The 15126-nt window shown below is 49.6% G+C and overlaps 1 protein-coding gene across 3 annotated transcripts in view; it reads left to right on the forward strand.

The window, feature by feature from the left end:
• The window catches only part of NFYC (nuclear transcription factor Y subunit gamma), a 67476-nt gene extending 52567 nt beyond the window's left edge, over positions 1-14909 (forward strand). The window contains exons 6-10 of one of the 3 annotated variants that reach the window (XM_021684239.2): positions 3174-3347; positions 6794-6952; positions 10150-10257; positions 12655-12714; positions 13695-14909. In XM_021684239.2, coding sequence (XP_021539914.1) covers positions 3174-3347; positions 6794-6952; positions 10150-10257; positions 12655-12714; positions 13695-14126 — 933 coding nt within the window. In that variant the 3' untranslated portion in view covers positions 14127-14909. The remainder of the gene's footprint in view (positions 1-3173; positions 3348-6793; positions 6953-10149; positions 10258-12654; positions 12715-13694) is intronic. The other 2 variants (XM_021684241.2, XM_044914490.1) reach the window with 2 other exon arrangements.
• Positions 14910-15126: the final 217 nt, after the last annotated feature.

Genomic DNA, 15126 nt, shown 5'->3' on the forward strand with positions numbered 1-15126 from the left:
AAGCGCCTACTCTCCAAAACTCACCCTTTCTGAAGGAGGCAGCAGTTCATTTCTGGCTACTGAAGCGAATGTACTTTTTTCAGTCTGGAGCTGGCTGCACAACTCTGTAGTGATGGCCTGAGGCTGGGATGCTGCTCATTCTCTGACGTTTGTCACTCCCCTTCTGAAAAGATTCCAAGAGCAAGCCCTCTGGTCAGGGAGGCCACTGCGAAAGCTGGGCAAGTGCCCCATTCTGGATTGATCCAGTCATTTGAGATTGTTCTAGCACAGGGTGTCATTTCCCACTGCTGGAGAAAGAAACTAGCCAGAAATATTGAGTTGTAGATCTAAGGTCCTTGACTTCTCAGAGATGCTTGGAAAATTTCTCTTGTTCTTTGGGGAAGCAAGTAAAGACTATTCAGAAGCAGGAGATAGTTGAGGCTGACTTCTACCCCACTAAAGCTATGAGTTGAAAGTTCCTGCCCATTGAAATGTCATTGTCTCTTCACCCATTTCTTTAAACCAAGCATAATCATTCCCTTGCTAGCTTGCCCTCCATTGGCCGGATGAATCTTCATAATGCAAACGAACCTTAGATGTGCCTCCTTCCATTCCAGTGATTCAAGAGCAGTCATGCCTGGTGCTCACACACCAGCCTAAGCGCCTCTACTTGGTACTTCCAGAGTGTCCTAGACACTGCCTAGGTCATAAACAACTAAGAGGGTGTGGTAGGCAGTATAGGAGAAGCTCTTTACCTGCTGCCACAGTTTTTGGCAAGGAGTATTTTGGTTTCTGAAAGGGTTGCTTCAAGGATTTGCTTTTTGTCTGGCAGAAAAAGTGTATTCACTTGCAGGTCAGTTGCAGTGAGAGATAACTGGAGAAAGAACAATCACAGGTCGGGGCTAGGAAATGTCAGTTTCTCCCTCCTCCCTGACTTCCTTCAAATTGTTCTGGGGGTGTCTCAATCCTCTCTACTCTCTCATTTACCCAAGAGCTTTTGTAAGTTAGGTCTAGAGTATAGTGATTGATGTTTTTATATAAAATGGGAAGGACGTTCTCAGTGGAAAATAAATATATTGAAGCTATTTCAAGAGCTTTAAAAAGAGCAGTTGGCCTCTGTTTCTTGGGTAAGGGAGGGTATCAGTATTTATCCCTTCCATAGCCAAGAGCTAGTTGACAGGCTGACCTTTATTTATAATGGTGAAAAGTTGAGTTGAAAAGAAGGTGCTGTTGTTACAGTTACATTATGCTGGAAACAGACCTAGACGAGAATAAAGGGGACCTCCTTTTTTTTCTGCCTCAGTATGGTTACGTTCAAGGTTCAGACTGTTTGGGTCTAAAGCACAGAACACATTACCCTAGAAAATTCGTTCATGTTTGAGGACTGGCTTGGAAACCCAGAATGTTAAAAGTGTCTGCTGAGGCTGGGTGGGTGGCCATTAGGGGATCTTTTGATGCCGAGACCCCAGTTCCTGAAAGGCTAGTTGTCAGCAGTCCTAATTCTAGTATCTGGGGCCCCCAGTCCCCAGGCAAGCCCTGTTCTGCAGGGGATACAAGCTTCTCCCCACACCATGGCCACAGAATCCTAGAGGTAGCAAGAGAGAGTTTAGGTATTCTTTTCTGTTGGTAAAAGCTGTTGGGTTCAAGAGAGTATGTCATACTACCAACTTAAGTTTTAGAAAAGCACTTTCTGGGGCACCTGGCTTGCTCTCAGAGGAGCATGCGACTCTTGATCTTGGGGCTGTGAGTTCAAGCTCCACATTGGGTATAGAGCTTACTAAAAAAAAAACAAACCACTTTCCTACCTGCAGCTCTGTGCCTGACTCTATAAATCTGTCCATCATTCAGCAACCTCTTATTGAGTGCCTGTCTATAAGGGAATGAATGACTGGAACATCGAAGAGCAAGAGAGAGTTGAGCCCTCATAGCACTTTCACTCGAGCAGGGAAGGCAGTGAATTTTGACAAGCAAGTACAACAAAGTATGGTGGGGAAGGGACTGTGCACCAGAGATTGGGGCACTTAACCTAGTGAGGGTATGTGGTCATTACCAACTGTGTCACTGTCACTCTGGGGAGCTTTGAGGCAGTCCACAGCATCTCTATACCTTGGAGAAATGTCTTTTCCTCTTTTCTTGAACCTGGCAAACTTAGCCCAGAACAAGGCAGTGAGTAAATTAAGCTAATTTTCTGCTCAGCCAGCCCAAGTGGTTGTATGTTTCTGTTGTTTTTGTTGTCCCAGGCAGGGGCACCGTGTGTCGCAGGGCCCTCCGGAGCAGACGCCGATCTCTGTGTCAGTGGTCAGGGGTCTATCAGCCCCGGACCCTCAGGCTCTAACCATGCCGTAGTGTGTGTAAACATCCTACACTCTCAGCTGTGAGCTCAAGGTGGCTGGGAGAGGGTTGTTTACTCCTTCTGCCATGGAAAACGTCAGCTGAAGAAGGAACGGTCTCTTCACCCAGCAGATCGGACAGAATGCGGCCTCCCTAGTCAGCCAAGGCAGCCCCCCCAGCGGAGAGCTGTCCCTCAGGCCCCCTGGGTTGCGCTTCTGTGGCTAAGTACAACCAGAACCAGATACGACACTGGATAGACGTGGCCCTCAGTGACCCAACTGTGACCCTCAGTGACCCAACTGTGAAAAGCTGGGCACTTGCCTACCGGTGCTCTCAATCCTGACATTCAATTCTAAAATTCCAGCCCAGGAAAAGCCCTGTTTCCCTTTCCCCTGCTCTATCCTCCAGAGCTGGTGGGCATCAAATAAGGAGAGTGCTGCCTATCTGGGAGATTGGGGGCCAGCCCGAGAGCTTGATGTTTGGGTAGCATCTTCCCAGTGCTCGCAATTAGCACCGTCTGCAGATCACAGGCCTTGACAGCATTTACTGACAAGCACTGCTGGTGCGTGGTTTTTAGTTACAGTAATTATTTGCCCATTTGCAGCTCATCACGCAATGGGTGATTACTCTGTACTTCTGAAAATTGGCTGTATGTGTTGTGAAGCCTATGGAATCTGTTATTTTTAGTTTGATTTAGCACAACTGGTCTCTTCGAATTCCACTTTCCCTTGGCTTCAAATGTGGAGAGCTCAGCATTCAGCAGGCAACTGCACAGAGTCCGTTTGGGGGAAGAATGGAAATTCACTGTGGCGGCTGCTGAGTCAGTTCTTTTCCTCTTACCTGCCTCTCCTTCTACCCCACAGGAGGAGGTGCGCCAGTCTGTGACTCCTGCTGAGCCCGTCCAGTACTACTTCACGCTGGCTCAGCAGCCTGCCGCCGTCCAAGTCCAGGGGCAGCAGCAGGGCCAGCAGACCAGCAGCTCTGCGACCACCATCCAGCCCGGGCAGATCATCATTGCGCAGCCGCAGCAGGGCCAGGTCCGTGAGCAGCACGGGGTGTCTGCCAGCAAGCCCGCGCCACTTAGGTTTGGGACAGGGAAGGGCTAGCCTGGGCGGAGAGGCAGGCCAGTCATCAGAGGGCCCTGGAGTTGAAGCCTGGAAACTTGGGCTTCTCCCCACATTCAGACACCCAGGTGATGTGTGACCCTAACCTCTCTGGGCCCTGGTTTTCTCAGGGTCAAATGAGGAGAGTGCAGTGAATAAGACGCTCTCCAGGATCCCCATGAGCTAAGGGAAAACGTCTGTATCGTTCCCCCATGAAGAGTAGTGACATCCCTGTCGGAGGTATTGTAAGTGGACCCCACGTCTGCTCTTTGTGCCTACGCTGGAATTGGACTGTGTTATACCTTTAAGGAGGAGATTAGGCATCGTTACCAGCTTGCATCCCTCTCCTCCCCTTCTCCCTGTCATTTCTCTGTTGCACCACAGTTGTGTCAGGGGACTTTCTCTTTTTACAGTAGCGATCAGAATATTCTCTCTCCCCAGTGGTATTGTTGTGAAAGCAGTAACATCCATGTTTGTTGGGGATCATGAGAGGCTGTAGAGAACTCTGCTCTCTCAGCTCTGAATCCAGTTCCTGGTCAAGCATTAATTTATTCACCAAACATTGACCCTATTCTGTGTGCTAGGGATAAAAGCATGAATAAAACTCCCTATTTTTAAGAATTTTCACAATCTAGTAGGGTACAAATACTTAAAGATTATAATACCACACGTGGGAAGTGTAAGAAACACTTAGGGATGTGTAAAGGGTGTTATGGGATCACATCAAAAGGGATATCTAGGGGGTGCCTGGGGGGGCTCAGTCGGTTAAGCGTCTGCCTTTGGCTCAGGTCATGATCCCAGAGTCCTGGGATCGAGTCCCGCATCGGACTCCTTGCTTCTCCCTCTGCCTGCCACTCCCCCTCCTTGCTCAGTCTCTCTCTCTCTCTCTCTCTGACAAAACAAAACAAAACAAAACAAAACAAAAAACTAACAAAATGTGAGGGAAGTGGTAGAAGCGGATGTCAGAGAAGGTTCCCTGAAGGGAATAATACGAATCTTAGAGGGAACAATGGCAACAAATCAGATAAAGAGGGGAAGGAGGGCTTTCCAGAAGAGAGCACAGCACAGGCAAAGGCTTGGAGGTGGAAAACCGCACAGGGAGTGGTGGGAGGGTACAGTCAGCACGGGGGATATCTAGGCAAGTCTGAAAAGAGAGGCAGAGGACACATTCCCGATAGCCTTGTATCTGTGGGTAAGGAGCTGGGTTTGCCTAGAAGAAAAAAATTGGGGTGGAGGTAGATTTAAATATTAATTAAGATTTTAGGATTTATTCCCTGTCTCACTTTTTAATCCAAGTAACAGAAGTTTTAGGGTGCTTTCTCTTTGCCAGACACTGTGCTAGGCAGGAGGGGTTCAAAGATAATCGATTGCAGCCCAGTCCCTGCTTCAGGGCGTTCACCATACCATGATGCCTAAGGGACCTTCTTTGGCTAATGCTTGTGTCTCTGCGGTGGTGAGAGCTTTCCCTGCCGAAGGCTTTATCCCTTTACGGAGCAAACTTCAAGGGAGTCCACCAGGGGCAGGCTCTGATTGGCTGAACATCCTAAGCAGCTCGTGGCTGTTGTGCTCTGACAGCAGGGCACACCATACGTGATTTGACAGCTGCCATGCTAACACAAGCCTTCATTTTCCTGAAATGATTTAGAAATACCTTGGAAATCCTCTTGGGAAAATTGAGTTGATAAAGTTCAGTGATGAGTTGGCAGTATGCATTTTTTTTTTTTTTTTAGTCAGCAAGAATTTCATCTCTCTTTGCCACCTCAGAGGAGAGCTGGAGCTGATGAGGCTTGCAGGGATGAAGTTGGTCTCTCCCAGTGTCTCCCAGCTTTTGTTCTCTGTCCTGCTGGTTCAGGGTGGCCTTGTGCTGTGTCACCCCTCCTTGGACCTGTAGTAATGGCTATTTCAAGTTGAGTTCAGATAACCTTTGCAGGACAGAATACTTACTAAAGTTGGAAGGAAAGCATATTTTGGTAAAGTGAATCCTGTGTGTTCTGTCATAAAATTGGAAACTTCTATTCCTGGAGGTCGGGGGAATAGGCTGAGTCGAGAATGCTGTTGTGAGAATGGGAGGTGTTTCCTGTTGTCCTAGCCTACCGCATGTGTTTTTACATAGATCCCTCTGTCCTCTTTCCTCCCGACCTCCAGGTCATAGTATTTTCTCCTTACCTAGTAATCCTGTGAATGTCATCTGTAGTTCCTAGAACACGTCCCCTTCCCCTGTAACCTCAGATGCATAGGAGACCTGTGCGGTCAGAAACGTAAGAGCATCAGAATAGCAACATCGATAGAAGCCCAGGAGCCACTGAGACTCTCATTGTCTTCTTACTGAAGTTATTCTGAATGCAGAGTGGGGAGGCATCATACCCGAATCGGGGCATTGGGGGTGTAGGTGTGGTTTAAAAGATTCCACCCTCCTTCCAGCACCATGACCACCATCCCCTACCCCCACCCCCATCACCATGCCCCACTACTCCCCACCCCCTCCCCCAGCAGATGAACAGAATGTTCTGGGCTCCCTGCTCTAGGTAGTCTATAAAGATCACATCTGAGGCTAAAGTTTTGAAATTTGAACAAGTGACTGACCACCCCTTTTGACAGTTCAAGTCTGCCATCGCTCAAAGGAGTAAGTTTCATGGGACTGCAATCCATGAAGTGTGTATGAGAGACACATCTGCCAAGTCATGTACATTGGACAGAAATTTCTTAAATCTAAGGTTCCTGTTTTAGAGAGTTCTTGCTTTGTTAAATTCTGGTGTTTAGGGGTAGCCTCAGTTAGCATCCAGGTCTTAGCAGTGTTTACCTCCCCCGTTGGGAAGCTGTGCTTGGTCCAGAGCAGCCAGCTGGTCAGTGTGGGCTGGAGTCATTCTGCTGCTTGCGTGAAGCCAACGTGCACTTCATTTTCCTTCCAGTGTCTGGCATGCCTAGAAAGGAGTCCAAGGTCCTGAACTTAGTAAATTTGTCCTGACCCCACTCTCCATTTAGTTGACTCCAGATTCACCTGCTCCAGACTTGACTCTGGCCATGTCTTAAGGGAACTATCATGGTTGCTTTGGATTCTTTTGTACCATATATGCCTGTCACTGAAGGGGCTTTGGGAAGCTACAGCATTTGAACCATAGAGATGTTTGGGGCCTGGGAAGATACTCTGTACTATGAGCCTAAAAATGTGTGTGGCTTTCTCCCATCTTTTATTTTGGAGAGTAACTTTAGCAGTGCTCTAGGCCCAAAGGACTCTTGAGTATTGTTGATTAGTGTTAAGATGAGCTTAGGCGTCCATGGAAGGGGTTTGCTCCTCATCAACTGCTCGTCGTTAACCCCTTGGTAAGCCTAATGGCTCTGAGTTGGGGTTGAATCACCTTTCTCATCACTCTTCTTTCTAGACCACGCCCGTGACCATGCAGGTGGGAGAAGGTCAGCAGGTGCAGATTGTTCAGGCTCAGCCCCAGGGCCAAGCCCAGCAGGCCCAGAGCAGCACTGGACAGACCATGCAGGTGATGCAGCAGATCATCACGAACACAGGAGAGATCCAGCAGATTCCGGTAAGCCCTGCTCTGGCTCACACCTGCAAGGCGCTGTGCTTCTGTTGTAACGGGAGTGCTTACAGGTCTTAAATGCACACACAGAATATTGTGTCTACCGCACACACGCGTGTGTGTACACATACATTTCTCTAAACCAGTATCCCTGTTAACCCAGACCACGACTTGCTTCAGTGTATACTCACTGCTTTCCTTTAATCCAGCTCAGGTTCGCCACTGTGGGGCAGCTTCTCTCGGTTTCCCTGCACTCCACCTACGCAGAGAATGCTTGTAACCACTATTCCATGCCAAGACCCAAAGGCCCTGTGAGGCAGTCCTGTCTTTTGATTAGCAGAGAATAAGAGGGAGGTGTACAGGGAAGGCCATAAATACACTTGTTGCATATTCATGAGTCAGTTCCCAGGGGAGCCTGCAGCAAAGTGTATTTTTGGCTTTCATTTAACTTATCCATCCCTTCACTGTGGACTTCTGCTTCCTGTGTGCCTTGAGGGATTTCATTTCTTGGATTTGTTGGCTTTTTTACTTGTACTTGCTCTTTTGTTAAAAAAAAAAGTGTCCTGTCTTAACACTTGCCATCTACACATTGGTCATTTTGCCAACCAAAGATGTAGAAAGTGAGTGACATTGAGCAGTCCTTCTGTTTCCTGCCCCTTGCCCTTCCTATTGTAAATGATATGTAGGCAGATAGAGAAACTCACTTGAACTTGGTTAACCACTTCCTCTTTGAAAAAAGCTCTGTTTTTGGAACTGTTCTTATTAAGTTAACAGAGTAATAGACCAAGAGAAAACTGAAAGAAAGTGTAGTGTGTGTGTATCTGTGTATCTTTCTGTCTCCCCTCCCACCTTCCCTTCCTTTCTTGGGCTTTTGGTGTACTCTCTCTCTGCTAGAGCGCTCTCTCTCTCTCTCTCTCTCTCTCTCTCTCTCTCTCTCTCACACACACACACACACACACACACACACACACCCACACACACACACCCACACACACACACACACACACACACACCCGTCAGTTATAGGTGCCTTGCCTCACTGTCTCAGCCACTAACCCCAAGACCTCTCTTGAATGGTTCTCAGTTTTACATGGGAAGGTGCCAGAACAAGTTCACTTAAGCCAAAGAAGAGTTCCCACTTCGCAGTAACTTTAACTCAGATCTTTTTAACTGTTTTGGGCACAGAACTATAGCACAGATTTGTTGCAGAATTCGCTATACTCAGATACCTTCTGCAGGAGTCTGCATTTCTAAATTCCTTCAGAGTGCTCTCCCCAATAGAGAGGACCTTCACGAAGGAAACTTCGCTTCTCTTTTAAAAACCCAAAGGGCAGGATTTTGGTCCTGGAGTTAACATCAAAAAGCTACCAGGCTCCCCAGACCTGTCCTTGTGGTAGAGGACTGAGGGCAGAGCATCACCAGATGTCTCAACCTAAGTCTAAAAGAGGAGCTTCTTGCTTCTAACAACTGCTTGGAACTATCTGGCATACAACTTTACAGTCACATCTGAATTTCTGCAAAGAGCTCTTCCCAGCTGGGAAATGTAAAATCCCTGTGGCTGTCAGTACACCTTCCTCATTCTTGGGACATGGCTTTCGTCTTTCATCCTGTGTTCCTTGGCTGGAGTTCTGGTGACTGCTGGGACCAGCCACCATCAGTCCCAGCAGATGAGACTTCCCAAGCCTCTATCCGGCTGCCTTCATCCCCAAAAGCAACTTAGCGTTATTGCCTGGAAGCCACATTATGGGACTTAGCGCGGGGGGCGGGGTGGCAGTCTGGGCCTGCATCACAACTTCCCAGCAGCTCTTGGCATATTCTCAGAAGGAAATGACTGCCCGTCACGATATCTTGCCCCGTCTCCTGTGAACCAGATTCTTAACGGGTTTAGATTTTATGTCCCTCCATTTTGCCATAAGTGGACAATTCTGGAATCTGGTCTACCAAGGACTTCCAAGAGCTACACTAACTACCAAGTGTTAGTCTTTTCTTGGTAGCTCAAATCCTCTTTGAGGCCGAAGTTGCAGAGAAGCAGTGAGATTTAACACTGCTTGCAGGAGTGCTTTTCTTAGCCTTTTCCTCATGGAAGTAAAATTCCCTGCAAGGGAATTAGCTCTTGAAGGCGAGGGGAAAACTTGCTCCAGGACAAAGAGGCATGACTTGTCTGTTCGCCTCAAGAAGCTTACCCTGGCAACAATGGCAGGCTGGGCAGCCAGGGAGGGTGGTGCCTGGGCCCCCAGATAGAGACCAGCCTGTCCTCCTGGCACCACTTTCATCCCCCAAATCCCAAGTGGAAATGTCTGTAGTGCTCTGCTGCCTCCCTCTGCTGAGCCACGGTTCCTCTCGTGCAACCAACCGCCTTGGTCTCTCCATTCCTGCTCAAGGCACTGAGACTTTCATGGTACACTGGAGCGTTAAGAGCCTGAATTAAGGCTTTTAGTGCACAATTAAATGCAGCATGTGGTATTATTGTATTATCTGAGATTTAATCTTAAGCATGAGGGACTCTAAGGGCATTTTTGTAGCTTTGGTTTCCCATGATGGAGTTTTCTGTGAAAGGTTTATTGATTCAGCTTCCCCTTGGGAGGAGTTTGGCCAGAAGCTAGTGCTGAACACCAGGGATCCTAAAAGTCCCACAGACCCCCATTGGTCCTGGCTCTTGGGGACTGAGATAGTGAAGCGGGCCAGCTTTTTCTTCCAAGATGTGCAGCATGGGGTTGGGCAGGACTAGGGCTAGGGTGCGGAGTGACGGCCATCTGCTTTGGGTTCCTGGCAGATGCTGGAGCTCTTCTCAGTATTACATCAGCCATCCCCAGAACTGGGGTGGCAGAGTTTGGAGATAGAGGAGAGAGTGGCCCACACTTAAGGTACAAAGCATTCCGGTCATGTCTGACAGTCTTTGGGATAAAATCCTAAGATAAACTGAGCAGACGGCTAAGAGCCAGTGGAGTGGATGTTGAGGGTGTGGCCATGCTGTTCCTCACGTATGTGACCAGATCCTCTGGGAATTTTCTCCAGAGTCCATTTAGGGAACATACCCTCTTTTGTGTTTTGTGACTTGCCGGGTGGGGATGTTACGGCTTTCAGAATAGGTTTCTTTGGAAGGCTCGGGGGTTTGGGGGGACAGTCACCGCCTCTGGTCATGGGAAGTTTGCCTGTTGAGGTTGCACTCAGTCTCCTGTATCTGCTTGTCGGCCCTGCTCTAGGTGCAGCTGAATGCCGGCCAGCTGCAGTACATTCGCTTAGCCCAGCCTGTATCAGGCACCCAGGTCGTGCAGGGACAGATCCAGACACTTGCCACCAACGCTCAACAGGTATGTGCCCCAGAGATGCAGGGCTTGGGGAGGGGACTGGCCGGAGCTGGCTTCTGGCTGCAAAGGAGGGCTCAGCAATAGCTCCCTTGCCACCTCACCCTTCAGCAGGAGCCGCCTCCACACTCTGCACATCTGTTCACCCCACAGGACAGATGGGGCTTATTGGAGGACTGGATTCAAAGCGTGTCTCTTACTATCTTGTTCTTGAGGGACAAAGAAATGCGAAGGAGGGGAAATCTCAGGGACACTTGAAGAAAGCCTGGTGTATGTGTGTGCATGTGTGACCAGAGCAGGCGTTCTGACAGCATGCCTCATCGTCAGGCTGAGTTTCCATCTTTAAAACCAAATAGCTGTTGTGTTCTGGCACTCCTGTGTCCTTTGGAAAGCTTGCATGGATTTTACTTCCTCATGCACACCTAGCCAGAGACTGCCCCCTTCATCTCCTCTCATGCCCTAAGATACGGAAGACTGTTAGCCGCAGGTGCTGAGGGGGTAGCCCCCCTGGGCTTGGGGGTTGGGGGCCATGGGCATCATTTGCAGGGGATGGGGGATGCTGGTCAAGGGGAGGCATTGTTAATGGATTCTTCTGCCTCAGACCCAAAAAAAGCAGCGATCGTTTAAGAGCTGGACCCGTCTGGCCCAGTTGCATTTCTGGTGATGTATCTATTGACAGTGGTGACAGAGCTGAGTTTGTAGAGCAGGTCTCCAAAGATTTCATTTGGGAAAACAGGAGGAATGAGCCAAAAGCAAGGCTTCGAAGTTCCATATAGTCTCTGGGATCATTTAAAGGGCCCATTCCAGACCCATTCCTTGGCTCACCTAAGGGCCTGGGCTTTTCTCTAACTTCCTTAGGGTTGACTGGCATGGAGTCACATCTCCAGACTGGTCACATCCTTAGGTACCCCTCTTTTTTTAAAAAAATGAAAACAAAAACAAAAACCTTGTTAAGATTCTAACCTGGGATCCAAAAACTTTTCATGGCATGTGGGTAGGAGGAAATGAGAAGGAGGAGTTTTGGGTTCCTCCGAGGTCAGTTTGGGGACCAGAAACTAAAGCCAGAAAGTGGGGAGAGTCCGGTTTTCAGATAGCGGGGGAGAAGCAAGGAGAGGGCACCTGAGAGCAGTTGGAGTCTGCATTACAACAGATCTTATTTGTGACACGTAGTAGGTATTTGGTATGTGTTTGTTGAATGAATAATATGTAAATGGAATTTAAAGGTAAATGAAACTTTCTTCTCAGCTCATGTGAAGGGCAGTCCTGCCGGCCACAGGGCACGGTTGACCTTCTCATCTATGAAGAATACTTCCATTTGTCTCAGGGTCATTCATTTATTCTGCAGACATTACTTGAATACTTACTTTGCATTGGGGGCTGTAAAGACAAAACACAGAGCTTCTGCCCTCCAGCCGCTCATAGACTGGTAGGAGGGGAAGGACCCAAAACAAGGCACAACAGTAAGAAACCCTCTTGAAGTCCTTTCACACCGGTCCCCTCCTCGCCCCCGACAGCCTCATGGGTAAGCCTGACGGGTGGTGTTTGGCTGTCGTGAGGACGCTCGAGAGGACAGCCCTTACCTGGCAGGTTGGCTGTGATGGTTCCAGGAGGTGGTACACAGAGGACGTCACTAGTCCAGTGTTGCGTAGATACACACACGCACACAAGCACGTTTCCGTCTTCTTTCTGGTCTGCCAGGCTGTGTTGAGCAGCTGGTGCGCTATGACGCAGTTCCACATGGCAGTGCAGTTCTTTTCACATGTACTTAAAATCCCCTGTGAGATTGTAAGTACATGTGGTAAATGGTTTCCTTGCTCTGTCACCTGCTTGGCCCACAGGGCTGCACGTGGCCTGTCTCGGAAAAAGTACTTCATAGGTGTGCCACAAGGGCTTCCAGGGCCAAGGCCACCTCCTTGCCAGGGTGTTTCCTATTCCAGTCAGATAATCTAGGTGATACGGGTTTGGTTTGGAGCCCACCTTCCAAGAATGAAAGGGACCACTCACCACTCTGCCCCACGTTTTGCAGTCTGCATTCAGTGGCTAAAAGACTCTGGGGTTTTCTGTCTCAGCCGGAAATGTGGGGCCTTGCCATGTTAGCACCTAGGAGCTTGCAGTGAGGGGCGGACGTTAAGAGAGGCGGTGGTGGAGGTCGTATGTAGTTCACGCCCTGGGGTCCTGTCCTCTGTGCGGTGCCAGCTCTGAGTAGCCTTCGGTAGTAGGGGAGCGGGGATGACCCTTGCTTTCCTGCTACTCCTTCAGCCCTGTTCTATGCCAGGCCTCATTCTGGGTGCTCTGTGCATTGTCTCATGTGGTCTTCACCACCCTCTCCTGGTTGTGGGCTGCCAGAGGGGTGTACCAGGCCCCGCAGCTGACCTGCCTCCTCTGCCTTCTCGATTCCTGCAGATCACACAGACAGAGGTGCAGCAAGGGCAGCAGCAGTTCAGCCAGTTCACGGACGGACAGGTAGGACACCCAGTCTGGGCAGGGGCCGGGGGTGAAGGGTTGTCGGGGGTAGCTGCTGAGATCTCTGGGTTTGGATGCTTAGGGCAACTGTCCCATTTTCTGTTAACGAGTGGGCAGGAATTGTTAAAGCAAGTAGAGTCTTTAATTCGGAGTGCCAATCCTTTAGATTTAGGCTTGTGGGAGCTGAAAATAATCTTATAGTCCCAATCCCCATTTTACAGATGAGTAAAAACTGAGTCCTAGAGATGAGAAGTGTCTGTGCTCACTCAGCTCTTCATTGCAGAACCATGACTAGAATGCAGGTCTTCTGTTTCCCTTTCTAGGGCTTGTTCTTTTTCTAAGCTAGGCTGCTTTTTAATAGCATGGATTAGTTGAAATGCAGAGAACATGTGACCTCTCGAGCTCTCTTGGTGCCTGGAATTCAGTAATCCTAAACTCCTGTGAGGAAGGAATCTTTCCCTTTCCCTCCGCCTTTTCCCTCATACCAACGGTCCCAGAGACCCCTGAATCCATGACAGGATGACACGCCCAAGCCCATGTTCTCTGCTGCCCAGAAGGGAGAGGAGCTGGCATCAGGACCCACCTCTGGCCCCTGCCCCGTACCACGTGCTAGGCTCACATGCCAGGGCTCCTGTGACGGGGGTGGGGGGGCTCTTTGCCCGTGAGCTTTTTGGGGGGACACCTGAGAAGTCAAGTAAGTGTCCGTTTGGCTCTGTCCTTCCATAGTGGCTATGTGAGCTGCTTCTCAGTGCCTCACAGGTCTTGGCTCAGTAAGTGTTTAAACCCAGGCCCCCTCCTCAGCAGCACCCATATAGGAAATGCAGGCTCAGTGTAACCTCAGCCTGAGCCAGATACTCTGAGGAAAGGAGGAGGAGGGGGGTAATCCTACTGCCCCTGCTAGTGAGGAGTACCAAGAGTTGGGGAAATGCGGACTTCCAACCTGCTGGTACAGTGGTTCGAATTGCTTGTGTTTGTCACAGAGGAACAGCGTGCAGCAAGCTCGAGGCTCTGAGCTAACGGGAGAGGCAGAGCCCAGAGAAGTGAAAGCCACAGGAAATGCAACTCCCTGCACCTCTTCCCCGCCCACCACACACCCCCCCTCACACCGGGCCGGAGCCTCCTGTGTCTGCTGCTCCCAGCCCCAGCAGAGCTCCACATCCCCTCCTCCCTCCGACGCCTTACAGTGGGTGGTGGTTGAGGTATCTGGGGCCCCCAGCCAACTCGAGGCCCCTAGGGAGCTGCATGCCCCTCTCCCAGGGGTGACCTCACTCTCTCCTCTCCACCCCTCGCAGCAGCTCTACCAGATCCAGCAAGTCACCATGCCTGCCGGCCAGGACCTCACCCAGCCCATGTTCATCCAGTCAGCCAACCAGCCCTCCGACGGGCAGGCCCCCCAGGTGACCGGCGACTGAGGGCCTGAGCTGGCGAGGCCAAGGACACCCAACACAGTTTTTGCCATACAGCCCCGGGCGATGGGCACAGCCTCCCTCCCCAGAGGACCCGGCCGACCTCCGCGCCTCCTGCAGGGCTAGGACACTGGCGCACTACACCCCACGCCTGGGGGCCAAGAGTCTCCAACAGAAAGATGCAATATTTTTTATTTCCTTTTTTCCACTTTTTCTCCAAGGAATCAGTATTTCAGTATGTTGAGCTGTGTGTCCAATGCTATGAAATGAAAATATTAAATAACATATTTATGGCATTTTCTTGAAGAGTGTGGTTGAAGAAATATTTCTTTTGTTTTCCTTTTTTTTTTTTTTTTTTCCAATTCTTACCGCCACTTCTTTTCAGGAGCAAATCTCCTCAGGGGGGTACGTTACCTCCTGACTCCTGGAACAGCTGCTGCCCCCAGGATTTGCCACCTCGTTCTGCCCTCAGATTGAGTTAGGTGACCGCGTAACTTCCTGTTCACTAGTGGTCCTCTCCTGCGACCCTGCGCTTGGCCCAGAGCTCTGTGTGTTTGCACCCAGAGGCCATGGAAACATTCCTTGCATTTAAGAGATGAACTCATTCGCCATGGAGAGTGGATGGTTTCATTTCCAGACCCTTCTCTCCCAGGGACCCAAGGAGACTAGAACTTTGTACATTTGCCTGTCCCCACCCCCATTTTTTATTTTTAAAATGCATTAAAAATTGTGCTAGTCTCCTTTGCTGCATGGACTTCAAACTGCATGAAATGCAATAAATCTCATTTTAGGTAATTTAGAGTCTGGGTTTCTGTGTCTGGGGGCGTTCACGGGACCACTTTGGGAAGCTTGGGAAGGCTTGTTTGCCCTCAGGTTGGGTGTCTATGAAGGAGGGGGACTCTTGTGAGGAGGGGACTTCCAAAGCGAAGCGAAGTTATGCTACATCTGATTCCAATGGAGGTCTTCAGCTGACTTTGAAGATGAACTACATCAGTCTATTTGCTGC

This window comes from Neomonachus schauinslandi, chromosome 4, assembly GCF_002201575.2.
Source record: "Neomonachus schauinslandi chromosome 4, ASM220157v2, whole genome shotgun sequence".
NCBI classification, from domain to species: Eukaryota; Metazoa; Chordata; class Mammalia; order Carnivora; family Phocidae; genus Neomonachus; species Neomonachus schauinslandi.